Here is a 14,604-nt window from a genome sequence, read left to right on the forward strand (position 1 = left end):
AAGTAGCGTTGGAGTTTTGAGGATGACACTGAAGTCATCATGTCCAGGGCACAGCCGGAGAAGGAGATGAATCCTTCAGGGTTTTGTGGCAGCCCCATGATACACAATGCCGTATAGATAAGTCTCTAATGAAGGGGAGCATTGAAGGCACTGTTAGTGCTACACTGTGGACTGTTGATGATTTACTTGCAAATCTTGCTTTTGCTGCTGCTTCAGAGTCTTCAGCTGCAGAGCGGTCTAACTTACAAGTTATTTTGGGATGGTTGTTTTGGGGTATCTGCAGAAACATGCGGGTCTATGAGCTTTTCTGTAAAACAGCCATCATAGCAGTACGCGTAACTGAGAAGAAGGTGAAAGCAAAGGGAGTGGTCCTTTAATCTCTCTTCATTATTAAATCTGCTGTGGTGAACATGCCACTGAAGACAGTCGATCACTTCTATGACAAACTCTGTCTATAAAAGTATGTGAGAGCCACCTCAGGACGTGAAACCATTGGTGTTAATGAGGCAGTGTGCAGTCCAGTGAAAATCACTGAATGTTACAACACGGGCTGTTCCACCATTAAACTACTAAGGGAAAAAAGATCCTGTACCTATTGGTCTTGAGCCTTTAAAATGCTTATGTACCTGGTTACCTTTGGTGCTAGCAGTAAGCTAAACAGATTCATGAAGTGATCTCATGGGTTGGAAAGGAGGCCCAAGAAGTCATAGGCTCTTTTGTAGTTACAAACTTACGCTTTGCTCCAAAGCCGTTGTCGTGGGATGACAGGATGGTTGTGACAACCCTGTCTTCTCTATTCACAGGTGTTCCCTTTCCAAAGAACTTCCTTCAGATCTGCAAGAAGATACTCTGCCGGCTTTTTCGGGTGTTTGTTCACGTCTACATTCATCACTTTGACCGTATCATCCTTATGGGGGCCGAGGCCCACATCAATACCTGTTACAAGCATTTTTATTACTTTGTGACAGAGCTCAACCTGATAGACCGCAAAGAACTAGAGCCTTTGGTAAGTTTAAGGTCTGGGAGAAAGCTCTAGGAAATTTTCAGCTGCCCTTCACTGAGCCTTTCCCACACTTGTTGCAGTGGATTTCCTCTGGGAATAAGGTCAGTGGTTGAACACAGGCAATTTGAAAGGAAGAACTTTGCCTCTGACCACAGATCTGTTTCATCTGCTGCGGCATTTGTGGGGTGCTCTGTAGGCTCAGTCAAAAGATAAAAATGCAATGTGTTTTGTATGGAGAAATGCAACGTGGGGAATGCTGTCATTTTTCAAAAGTTCATTTTTATTCTGCTCCTTCCTGTACTATATGTTTTATATAGTTTTATTCTTTTTTTTTTTTTTTTTTCACTAGTTAGTAACAGCATGGTTCTCATAGCAGTCACCTGAATACATGTGAAGGGAACAGTGGTCTGTATAAAGGTGAAATGGGATTTTTTTTTTTTTTTAAATCTCTAAGTAGGTGTTTGTGAAAGTACTGCCTGTGTTAGATCTGGATCTAAGTGAAACAGATGAGGTGAGACAGAGGTTCAGACAATTAACAGTGTAACAAAACCAGACACTTCCTTTTGGCCTGAGATGGATCAAAATGAAACTTCCTGTATCCAAAAGTAAGACTTCAGACATTGAAACACTTTTGCTGTTGCTCTTAAATGAAAATAAAAGTGTAGACAGAGAAGTGAAAGCATGGGACAATTCAGAAAGCAGTTGACCTACAACCCCCCACTGCGGTCGTTCAGCCAACTTTAAAAGGGATCAGGGCAACATTTCTCCACAGGTCAGGGTTTGGAAAGTACTTATCATACAGCTCATTTATGCAGTGCTAGAACCACTGGGATTTCTTTTCCTGCAGAAGCACAGAACAGCTGAGGCTGGCTGGCACCCGTGGACACGCTGTAGTCCAGCCCACTCCTCTGGAGGCAGTGTCACCTACAGCAGGTTGCCCACAACCATCTCCAGGCAGGTTTTCAATCGTTCCACATAAACGCACAAGGAGATGGTATTAAATATTCCTGGAAGCGTGGCAAAGTGTTTCTGTAGGAGTCTGAGCTGTTGCAGGGGTGGTACGTGTACGTGCTGTGTAATGACTGAAGCCTATCAGGAGAGCAGGCTAGGAATGTGCTCCAACTGGTGTGTGCTTCCCCCCTGCCTTCCACTATTCCCTCCCTTCACAAAACTGCCCTTAGTGCTATCACAGGATGCGGCATTACGAACTTAGCTGGGGTTCATGGTCTTCCAGAAAACTGTTCCACCTGCACTGGGAGGGCATCATGTGAGCCAGCTGACGAAGCCCCACCTGCTTCTTTCATCTCCCTGTCCGCCACTTGGGTGGGTGTCAGCAGCATGGAAATTCAGGAAAAAACAAAAAAAAAAAAAAAAGAAAGAAAAAAAACCAAACAACTACAACAAAAACAAACAAACAAAAAAGTCTGTACTTTTGTCTTCAGCTGGGCAGAGAGAAAGGGAGGAGCTGCCAGACAACAGCAGACATTGCAAATAATCTTGGATTGTAGTGTGGTAGTTGAGGACAACCTATGCCCTGTCAGGTTCACCATGGCAGGAAACAAACCTACATTATCTCCCTTAATTAGAAAATAGGCCAAGGGCTGATTAAATAAAAAACAGACTGCCACATGCTTTAATAAACAGGAAGGCAACGTACTTATCAACATATCTCCAAAAAGGGAGAATAATGAGGGAAGCAGGCAGTAGATGAATAGTAATATTAGCCTGCTGGCAGGACTTACTCTGTCTGTTTAAAACAGATTTTATCAGCCTTCTGCAACCCCGTGCAGCAGCTGTAAAATCAAATGAAGCAAGTGAGTCAAATAGGGTTCCTCCCTTCCATTCAGGAGTTGCATAGCTTCAGTTAAAGTGGGGGCTGTAGTCTAAAATGCTCCATATCTTTTTCACATCCCCAAGGCTGTGTTAATTTGACAGGTCCCTGAGCCTTTCACAGAGCTGCTTTGGGAGGAAAAAAATGGAAGCTGGCACGCTTTCTGACCACACAGGTGGTCCTGAAGAAAACAAGGCATGGCCAGTTGGTTAATGTGGGAGGAAATAAGAAGTCTGAGGACATACCTGGTCTCTCGCACAGTTGACAGGCAGACAGGCAGTGTGCACCACAAGAGGTCTCAGAAGACCCTCACGGCATATCTCCGCGGGGAAGTTATCAGGAAATAAACAAAGGTCTGAGTTTAGGATGTGGCATCTGCTTTGTACTGGCTCCCAGTGACTGATTTTATCCTCCACTGTCACAGTTCACCTTAGCTTACCTCTGAGCCTGTTTTGGTGGCTGAAAGTTGTCTAGCTGGGCAATGTCTGTGCCTCCATCCCATTCTCACCTTGTGCAGATGCTTACACAGGACGCTTGAAACAATCTAAATGTGCTTTTTAGTGGGACTCTTAGTGCAGCTCCAGAAGCAGCAATGCTCTTCTGCTTTTTTCTCCTGCACTCTTCTTTTTAAACAACTGTTTTCTTAGCATGTAGGACTTCAGAACACGCCAAAGCACCTTGTAAGCACCTTGTGAGCAAAACAGTCCTGAGCTGGGGAATTCGGCTTCATTTTTTTGCCAATTAAAAAAAAAGTTTTTGATAAATAATATGGATATCAAGGGAAAAAAAAAAAAAAAAGACTAGTAATTGAACAAAATGCTCAGGAAAGAAGGGCCTTCTTCCCCAGGCTCAAATTTAACAGAAACCTTCTCTCCCTTCCTCGGAGTCTCTACTCACTCTGTTTTTTCCACATTATACCCAGACATTGCCAGTCCCTTTGGTGAGGTGAGGGATGATGCAGGCCCTAACAGTGCCTCCATCCCCGTGTCCTTGCCTTCTAGCAGCTGCTGCTCTTTCTGACTGTTTGTGAGCAGAGGAGCCACAGGCTTCTCTGGTTGAGGTTCTGGCACATGGTGGGTTATTGATGGCAGTTTTGGAGCCAGCTGGAAGTGGCTGTGAGTGGCACAGGGCAGTTGTTGGCCTCCCACCACCCCTGTAACCCTCTGCTACCAAAACCCGGCTGGTTAAGCCCAGTACAAAGCATCCTCTGCAAAGTAAGGTGCAAGTGTTAGTTGTCATATGCAAACTGTGGGGTGAAGCCTTGCATTTTGTTTCAAATTTGGGTTTCTTACCTATCAACGGGTAAACTAATAGCTCTCTTCTTGAGTTTTCCTCTGTTGGATATAGTATTTAGTGGATATAGTATTTAGACAGTATTGTGAGCTTGAATTCATCGGTGTTTGTGAAATGCTCTGGTACCACCAAGTAAGAGCTGTAATAAGAGTAGAACTTGCTCCTGGTTCATCTTCCTCCCTTCGGGTCGATCATCGGTTTGTGTATTTTTAAGGAATACAAGCTGCTGCATGCAAGGCAACATAATCCCTTCCAAATACTTCTTGATTTCTTTAGCTCAGCCCAGTGAGCTGAGTCATAAATCTGCTTTTCCTGTAAAGGGAGGTGAGTACCTTCCCTGATACGCATCTCTTTCCATTACTCTTATCTCAGAAGAGAAAGGCTAACTAGCAGGAATAAAGTGCTGCTGCAGGTGGAGCAGCCTCCCTGTGAAGGAGTTTATCTTTTGAAAGTGGCTGCTAGGTATGACACAGCCTCGGGTCACAGAAGCAGTTTCCCTGGCCCTGCTGCTTCGAAGAAGCTGAATTCCTCCTTCCACTCCTGAAGGCAGGGGGCTCTTTTTGGATGCTGGGTTTGGTGATCACAGAGTCTGTTTATTGCTGTGCTCCAGGCTTAGCTGGAGAGGCAGTGATCGTGTCATGAAACCTGAGGATCAGCACAACCACAGCAACGTGTCCTCTGGTAAAGGAAAGGAAAAAAAAAAAGGCTTCTGAAAAGCAATAAAATTAGTGCCATGGAGGCATTAAACCACAGTGTGTTTTTTTTTCCCCTGAGCCAGAAGGTGCCTGCCAGACAGACACAGAGGCAAAGAATCCTGCAGCTGTATTTCTCCTCTTGTTCAGAGGCCTTAGAGATTTGTGGCTGAACCTCAGTGCAAAGCATTTTGTCAGGTAACAGCATGACAACAGGTGAGGCAGCAGTTTGCTCCCAACTTCTTAGTGTATGTTGCAGTATCCTGATTTGATTTCTAAATCCCTGCATTTTCACTGGCCTGCTGTTTCAGTATGCCTTGTGCTTGTCAGAGTTATATTAAATTAAAAACTACACCCCAAAACATGGTGAGATTTCTGTGTTAAATTTAAAGATCTGAGCATAGTGTAAATTCATTCAAAGGAGCAAGGTTCTTAAGACACTTTTTTTTTTTCCTTGTGGGAGGTGTGGACCTATTTCTCTCTCACTACCGAGCACTACTGGTTAGCATAACCTTAAGGTACAACTCTAAAGAAAAAAAAAAACGTGTTATTTGGTCTTCTTGCTCTGCAAGTTTGAGGAAGGTCATAGAGGGCCTGGAAATCTGTGCATCTGTGTATTCGATACGTACTTTGAAACTTGCGTTCTAATAACAAATCTAGGTGGCAAAAACACGTACATTTCAGAACTGTGGGCAGGTCAGGAGTTCATCTGGTGCCAAAGAACTGTGGGAAGTGATGAGCAAGGGGGTCAAACACTGGCAAATATGATGGAAGGGTTCATCTGGTTTGAGTACATTTGCTTCTCTCTCAGTTACCAGGAATTGTCAAATGTGCACATCTATTGGCCAGACAGATAGAGATACCAGCACATGCCATTTTTGTACATTTTCATGTTTAACCAACACAGTGTCCTCTTACAGAGCAAGGAGTAACTTTTGTGCTCTTTCAGAAATAGCCAAAAATACATAGCAAACCAGTCAGATTCCCAGCAGATTCCTACGCAACTTTGAAAACTATTGATTGCAGTGAAATTCCCCTCTGAGGACAAGGATAAAAGACAGAAGAATGTGGCCATCTGCTTTGCTCATACTTTAGATTTTTATTTTTATTTTTTTTTTATAATTCCCATCCCTTGAAAACTTTGACCTTTCTCTCAGAAGTATTTTTTTGGTAAACATTTTGTTTTATGAGAACAGAAAGTAATAACTACATTTGGATGGAGAAAAACAGAGAAGGGTTTTACTTAAAGATGTTGTTATGATAACTGTTAAAGTAGTGATTTAATTTTGATGTGAAAATAATCAGCTATGGTAGCAAATAGATAATTTGAGGGTTGGAAGTGATGGCAGTCAGTGGAGCTGCATGCATAAAAATGGACAAACTGGTAATTGCCTCCATGGGGATGGAGTTAATCTGCAGAATAAACACAGATAGTAAGGTCTTCTTTCCTTATTCTGTATAATTCTGAATGTAAAATCTTCCATTGACCTTGTGGCGTGATTGGCTTCTGATAACATTTTCATCCAATATTACGAGTCGCTTAAAAGTACTTACATGTTTTTTGTTTGTTTGTTTTTTTATCTCTCTAGGAAACTTCCTTTCTCAAGTGGGAACTTGAGAAAGTTCCCTGGAACTTCTAGGGTTTATCCAGGCAGTCTAGCAAGTAAAGAGATGAGTGTTTAATACATCAACCTAAACATTAAACTGTGTTCAGGGTTTGTATTTTTTTCCTCCCTTATCAAGCTGTATTGTAGGTTAATTGCAAAAACCCATCATGGGCTGAGTGACAGTAGGATTCCAAAGTTAAAATTAATTCAGGAAATTTCACAGCGAGGTTTGTGTAAAAGCTCTACCTTCCCATATTTTATGCTTCAGAGCTGTGTTGCTGCCCTGATTACATTGATGTAAATCTGGAGCACTTTCTTCTCAGTCAGTGGGATTATTTGATATCTTCCCACAAAATTCAGAGGAAAATTGTAGCCCCACAGTCTTGGGTGGTATATTCATGTGCTGTTTTGTCACCAACACCAGTACTGCACAGTGTGCTGGTTTTTATGCTTCTGTACCCCATGGACAGGTTTGTGCGCACATTTAGCAGAATGGCCAAAAGTGACGCGAGGAAAAGGAAGGGTTATTTTTGTATACAGCTGGGATGTAAAAAATGCCTGCTGTACGTGTGGCATTGTTGTGAAGAGGCAGTATTTCCACCTCCAGGTCTTCCATCCAATATTTTCTTTAATCTATTTAAAAAAAATCACTTAAGGTATGGTTTCACAGTCATCTTATGCCACAATGAGCGCAGTCTGACACAGGAAAATGTGGCACCTTGGGCTTGCAGCAGCTGCTTGAGCCAGTGCAGCCACTGGCTGGGGGAGTCACACAAAAGTCAAATCAATGAACCAAGCTTCACCCTGCTTCAGGATGAGCTATTCAGCAGTACTCGAAGCAAATGCTGTTCAGGTGAACACTATGAGTTTCTCATTTTTACTTCTTGCTTTCCCAGGGGTAGGTACAGCAAGGCATAAGAATCAGTCCCCAGATCTGTCACTCCTGTGCCCAAGTAGCTGCTGTTAGACATACAGCTTACTGCAAACAGTACATCTTTTCACAAAATAATTAGCAGTTTTGCTGCCTCTTTGTCTCCCACAAAAAAAAAATAATGTTTATTCATCAGGCACTTCATTGCCAGAAATTCATTGCCATAGATGTTGCAGAAAAACTGTAAACATGGCCCATCTGTCAGTAGCCCCCTCCAGAGCTTACAGTGGAAAAAACAGCGGTAGCAGGCTTAACAAAACATGGCAAACTACTGGCATTTCAACAAGGGCACGCTCAGGTGAAACACAGCAGAGTTAAACAGGATGATCAAATGAGGCTTCTACTGCAGATACATTTCTCAAGCATAGATTTTTAAACAGAATTATACCTTTCATAATTCACTTTTTTTTTTTTTCTTTTTTCTTTTTTTTTTTTTTTCCCAAATCATTGCTTTTTCTGCTTGGCTGTTTTTTATGTTTGTGGTGAAACTGGAATTTGCATTTTTTTTCCAGACCGTTTTCTCCATATATACATCCAGCCATCGTGAAAGCAACGTTGGCACCCATAAATCAATGGGCTGTGAAATAAGCAGTTTCAAACCTTGACTTATAAATGATCTGCCACTCAGCAAAGGACAGTTTAAGCTTGAAAGCAAAGAACTAATTTCATTAAGTCATTGTGTTTTTGTTACCACCATCCTTCATAGCTACCCAATTCTGTTTTATATTGATGTTCATTACAAGTACAGCCCATTGGATCCTTCTGAGTTGTCCCATTTTGCAGCACTTAAAGGAGCAAGACAAGAAGAATACTAGCACGTTGTTTTAAAGGTATCTGTCTTTTTTTATTTTTATTTTTTTTTATTCTAGACTTTCCAGTGTGTTTTGTATTCTGTCCAGATGGCTTAAGCTTTAGGTAGGGAACCCATAAGGTTTAATCTTGTTCAGAGCCATAGGTGGTGCTCCAGAAAGGATAACTGGTCAGTGTCTAATTGATCTGTCATGAACAGTTTCTGACTCTGAAATCTGCCAGTGAAGCTTCTGTGTGAAAAACTTTTCTTTCTGCTCTCCTCATGCATTGGCATTGGGACTTCCAAAGGGAGGGCAGGAAACCCTCTCAGTAACAAGAAATTGTCCTAATAGACAAACTGGCACCCAACTTTCCCGTCCCTCCTCCGACATCTGCACTCCCACAAAATTGCATGCCACGCCTTCTGCTAGATGGAATTGACCATCAGCCCCTCTTCAAACAGAATTCACCTACTGAGTATCTGCCATGCACCTTGTAGAAAAGTGTCTTCAACAGCCCAGTGCTTCAACAGCAGATGCAGAACGAACGCCTCGCATGCGTGTGCATGCAGATAATGGTATCAGAGGCTGTGTGTGTGTGCTCGCTGGTTCTATCCGTGCATATAATGCATGCATACAGCTATTCTAAAAATGCTCATAACTCAGGTACTTGTGTGTCAGTTTTATTGTATAAATTCATAGTAGTTTCCCTGAGATGTTCTTGCTCACAGTTATAAATTCGGTCACTCATTTCAGAACGGTAGGCTGCCTTACTACTTGCCCGGGTATTATACAAAAATAAATAACTAGTAGCTAAGTCAGCTTTAAAGTAGTCATTAGATTCTTTATTTCTTTTCTTTTTTCTTTATTTTTTTTTCTTTATTTTCTCCAGCTGTTTGCTGTAGTAAAAGAGTCCCTATTCAGGCAAGGCATGTCACTGCTTCTAACTAGCCATCAGTATCTTTTTTTCCTTAAAAAAAATGGAAAGAAAAAAAATAAAAAAAGAAACCAAGCATTCCCTGCTGCCAGTCCCTTTTTTCCACTTCAACAAGGTATGGTGATAATACGCAGCAGGATTTCTTTTACTCTGTACAAATTGCCAAAATTTCTCAACAAATGAATCTGATCTCTAAATCAAAAAATATGTAAGTGATATCTAAAGAAATGCCATATTTTTTCCTCATCTCCTCCACTTCCTGTAAGAAATTATGGAAACAGATGAGAACATCAGGACTTAACAATGCTGAAAAGCAGAATTCTCAACTGTGATGCTTGAAAAAAGCAAAGTCATAAGATGCACTGCACTGCCAGAGTTTTTGAGTAGATCCTTTCTGGCATGCATGTTTTTAATGACTATTTTCATCACGTCAGCTGCTTTGCTTACACTGAATCCAAATGTACGGTGCGAAGAACAGGAAGGCTGAAGGGCAGTCCTACTGACAATTTTCTGCATGTCAGTGATTCACCAGAGGTTTTGGTGTGGTTCTGTGTGGTGCTTCGGATTAGCCATTGAGCCATCTTGTGCTCTGACACACTTCTGTCTATTTTGTGGTTACAGAAGTATATTTTTCTTTCGCTGGTGAGACACCACATGAATCCTGTTTTAAAGTTTTGCTAATGAATGTAAATTACAGGCTGTTGAATAAAAAGGGCTTCTCCAAATTAGCCCACATTTCCTGTTTTGTGATAAACAGCAACGCGTTTGTACTTCAAAGAGATTTATTAATACCAGATTAAAAGAGTTAGGGTTAATAGTCTAGGGTAAAGTGAGAACAGGAAACTTCGAAGGAGCTTGGTCTTCCAACTGTGTTCAGTCCTGCAAAGCTTTAGAGGAGAAAGTAACTGTCAGTAGCATCCATTTGGTACTTCTGCACTTCTTCCTTCATTTTTGTGTTACAAGGAACTCCTACAATATTGCTATAGGCATGACTGTCAAAAAATCCATAATTATTTAATTAAGGCAATGCTTCTGATGAGTTAATGTGAATCTTGCATTCCTGGTGAATTATGTGTGCTCATTTAGTAAGTGTGGGGTGTAGCTGGCCTGGTTACAGCAGCAAAGAAAAAAAATAAAAAAAGAACAAAAAAAAAAAGAACAGAAAAAGGCAATTGTGGTTACAAAGCCACAAAAAATGACGGGGTACTCCAGATCAGGTGTGGTACAAAAAGGAAATCTGAATCTCTGTTTTTGATAATGGATAGATAAGTGTCCCCTCTACTTGCATTTGAGCTTCCTGCCCATGGGTTTAGGCCCGTGTTTAAGTTGTTGGCTGAATCAGAGCCAGGATTGTTGGGCTGGAACCACAGCTGGGCACCTTCCTTGGCCCCTTCTGGTGCCCTGTCGCCGATGGGAGGCAGGGTTGCAGGTCACACCTGCAGGTTCTGGTTGCAGGTAGAACCAGACAGTGGCAAAACTGTCCAGAATTGGATCAAACAGGTTTTTCCATCTGTAATTGTAAAAAGTTGAAGAAAACATGAAAATGCATTTATTGTGCCCTTGTTATAGATCTGTTAGTGTACAAAATGATTTATGTGAAACCTTAACCATGTTGTAGCTTATAGCAGAGAACTGGTGTGTCTGAAAAAAAATCTGCAAACTTTTATACTAAAGATAGCCTCACCATTTGCTTGTTCAGTCTGCATGACCTCAGTGCCAAGGGAAAGACACACAAAAACCAGCCACAGAAGGAGGTTTCTTCCATTGTTACTGAGGAAACAAACATGCAGGAGGTGAAGGCACATTCTGGGAACATGACTTATTTAAGCAAGTCAGTCACCCGAGTGCACGTTGTGTGTGTATCAGCTGCCTGAACCCAACCCCACTGACAGGTGCGTTTCTCAGTGCGATCTCCTGGTCCTGCTGCCACGTGCAGTCAGTTGATGAAGTGCCTTTGTCACCAGTGATAAGGGATTACATTTGCAGACAGGAATATTATCTGTGTCCTGCAAACGCTGCTGTACAAATTCAGGAGTGATCAACGAGGATTATCATCAGGCCTTGCTTAGCTTTGAAACATCTACCCTGGAACCAAGCAGATTGTGGGAGGGATTAATCTAGTCCTAAGCATCATCATAATTGAGGCTCACTCAAGGAAAAGAAGTTGTAACAAAGGAAATACCCAGATGATCAATTTGCCTGTTGGACAGTAGCAATTACCAGCCTGTCATTTTTTTTTTTTCTATTGGTGTGCAGAGACAGTGGCAACTAAAAAAATTGTAAAATAACTTTGGAGAAAACAACTTGTAAATGAAGATAAAAGGTATGACTAAAAACACAAGGGAAAAAAAAAAAAAAAAAGGAGTTTAGCAAATAACTTGTTACAAATATGGCTTTAGCATTCCTATCCTGATTAATTAGCTGTCTGAATATAGATCAGTTGTGCAACGCTGGATCTTGGAGGGCGTGATCTGCATTCCTCCCAGCAAACAGCATCCTTTGTGACCAGGATACTGAGACCTTTGTCCGCACGATGATGGTTCATCAGTTGTTGAAATCTTCGTGGGGAAAACCACAACAGCAAAAGTGGCAGAAGTCATGACCCGTGCTCGTTTCAGTGAGGGCAATTGGCACAGCAGTGGCATACTCACAGGGTGATGTTGTTCATGCCGTTCACGTGTGTGAATTCACCCACTCTCCCATCAGCTTTTGCAGACCGTGGATCCCCCAACATCCAGCATTTGCTTCCATTAAATGCTGGTGCTGGGGTGACGTTTGTTTTTTTACGCCTTACATTTTGGCTACTCTAATTCTGACTCTCACACGCGTAGCAACACCATTTTCTTAGAAGAACATCGTTCTTTGGTGGGGAACCCATCTTTGGTGGGGCTGTCTTTTGGTGGCTGTTCTCTGGGCACAGTCATCTCACAGATTGGGTCGAAGCTTTAATATCTGCTTTGTATTTTGGCTTTGAAAACACCGCTCATTTCTGCCTTTGTTTTTTTTGAGTTGTGTGACCCAAAACTGGGAGAAGGAACAAGCCTCTGAATGCTGTGGTACAGAATAAAACTCTAGAATTTCTGGTAATTGCTTTTGAAGGGGAATTGGATCTATTTTCACCAGCTCAGGTGTGGAGCTTTCTGCTAGTCTTGTTCTGGGTGTTTGGTCAGTACAGGCAGACTTTGAAAGTTTTAAACATCTTCAAAAAATGCCTGTGTGTGCCTATCCTTATCTCCACACCTACTCCTTCAACTTGCTGCCTGGCCTGGACATTTCATCCTCCAGTGGGGCTGGCTGTCCTTGTCCTTGCCAGGCATTCAGCACTTCCAGTCTGCAGGCAGACCACAACCAGTTGTCCTTTTCCCAGTTTGGGAAGTACTCCTAACATGCTTTTGATGAGTAATCATTAGTCAAGAACGTACCTCTGTGTTTTCCCCAAATTAAAACAACCTGTTAGGTTTCAGAGAAGCACAAGCAAGAAAGACTCAAGAAGCTCTGGACAAGACTTAGCCTTGAGCTTGTGCTGAAGGCAGTGCTCATCTCTGCTGTGCACCACCAGGACGGCTGAGGAGCCACATCTCTGGAGAGGTCTGAGAGGGCTGATTTAACTGGCGTGGGGCTGTGTCAGTCTCCCTGGTACCTCCAAATTTCACGGGAGACTTTGGTGCAGGCTCCATGCCAAGGGAGAGGCTGGCTGCTACAGTCCCTGGCTGGGAGAGGTCCCAGCCCCAGGTTTGCTCTGTGAAAGGCTCGGCAGCTGGGCCCTGTCTCACCTCTCTCGCACCAGAGTTTTGGCTGAGGCCAACTTGCCCTTTGCCAGCTTTATAATTATATCAGTCTTTCTAAAAATAATAATAATAAAATCTTTCCTTTTTGTAAATTCCCGTACAGAAAAAACAGCTAGAAGTAGGTCACTGTCGCAAAGCATGGACCAATTAACTTCTTGACGGTTTTCTTTCTTTCTTTTTTTTTTTTTTTTTTTTAAAGCATTTTCAGCTCATTGTCTGAAATAAGTAGAAACGTGCACATATGTACAGGAATGCAATGTGACCGTGTTTCTGTATTTCTGTGCACTGTGATCTATAACAATCTAGGTCAGTATAGAAGAGGTTTCTGTGCATCAGAAGATAATGATACTCTGTAGGTTTCAAGGATTTCCTGACTTTGTAACTTCGGTGAACATTTTCCAGACCAAAACCAAGCAGGTGCTGGAAGAAGACCCTTTGAGCAGAAGCTGGGAGAAAACGTGCAGAGCCTTCTGCAGCAACGTTGTTGTGACAGGGTTGGGTGGGGGAAATAGGAGTTGGGGGGACGATGGTGGACACCATTGTCCTAGCAGTATCACAGAGGTGAAGGGAGGGACAGCCGTGGGCAGGAATTGTGTTACAGTAAGAGATAATTTCTGTCCAAACTGCGGAGCTCAGTGGCATTGTAGCTCCATGGGTCATGACACCTGGGCAGTGAAACTTGCAGGGGCAATTTATTGATGCTGAAACATTTCAGACACTCACATAGCAAGCTGGTTTAAAGCACTCTGGTTTACAGATAACCCAGGCTCCTGCTCTTTCCTTTGCCTGGATATATTTACCCACGTCTCATCTCCTACCTCTGACACTACTTTTTTTATTTAGGAGTGGAAATGCATTTTGCGTGTTGAATGAGTTGCTTACAAAGCTTTATTATTTCATTGAGAGGGAGAGTCTGCCTCCCACTGCTCCCGAAGAAGCATGGCCAGGTTTTTTACAGGGACCCTGGTGCTGCTTTATTGTCCTGCATGCTGCTTTTGCAGAGATAGATGCCGCTGCCTGCCCACAAGCAGATGCTGGGCAGCAGCTGCAGCAAGGAGTGGTGGTGCTGCATCGCACAGACTATCTTCAGATGGGGGAAATAGAAGATTTTCCTGCAGAAGATGCTGTGCGAGCGGCAGTCCTTCCCCAGGCCTGAAAGCCTGGCACCACCGCGTGGAGGCAGCTGGGAGCACAGAGACACACCGCAGGTCCCCGGCTGGCAAAAACGCCCCTGGGGACACTGCCGTGCCACCAAAACTCACGGGTGGCAGAGCACATCCAACATTTAACAGGAAAAGGGGACAGATCCTTCCACAACAGTTTACCTTCATCACCTTTAACAAGTGAGAGGGAGAATCAAGTACCCGTTTGGATTACTGTGTGGATCACTGTGGGTATTACAGACAACCCTAGAAATTGCTGGACTAGTTGCATTGCCTTTATAGCAGCTGCAAATGACAATATCCCATTCTGTTACCTGCATGACAGCAAAATAACAGGTGATGTAAGATAGTCTGTGAAACAACCAGGAACAGAAACCAATTAAAGCTCTGAAAGGGGAAAGAAATCCTACAATTCCATGTTTTAAGTCATAAATTACCTGCTATGCCGAGAGACTGCCAAGGCCTTTGCATTATATTCTGACACACATAACAAATTATTCAAGCAAGCTACGATTTTTAGAAACTTCTGCCAGCTTGGTAAATCTAATTTCCATAGGAAATGCTGTACAGG

The 14,604-nt window shown here is 42.7% G+C and overlaps 1 protein-coding gene across 4 annotated transcripts in view; it reads left to right on the forward strand.

The window, feature by feature from the left end:
- Nucleotides 1-14,604, forward strand: part of MOB3B (MOB kinase activator 3B) — an 88,913-nt gene that overhangs the window by 70,192 nt on the left and 4,117 nt on the right. For 3 of the 4 annotated variants that reach the window (XM_032205927.1, XM_032205928.1, XM_032205929.1), the window contains one exon: nucleotides 804-1,006. The exons of the other annotated variant lie outside the window; for it this stretch is intronic. In XM_032205927.1, coding sequence (XP_032061818.1) covers nucleotides 804-1,006 — 203 coding nt within the window. The remainder of the gene's footprint in view (nucleotides 1-803; nucleotides 1,007-14,604) is intronic. 4 annotated transcript variants of the gene reach the window in all.

The sequence above is a fragment of the Aythya fuligula genome, chromosome Z, assembly GCF_009819795.1.
Source record: "Aythya fuligula isolate bAytFul2 chromosome Z, bAytFul2.pri, whole genome shotgun sequence".
In the NCBI taxonomy this organism is placed as follows: domain Eukaryota; kingdom Metazoa; phylum Chordata; class Aves; order Anseriformes; family Anatidae; genus Aythya; species Aythya fuligula.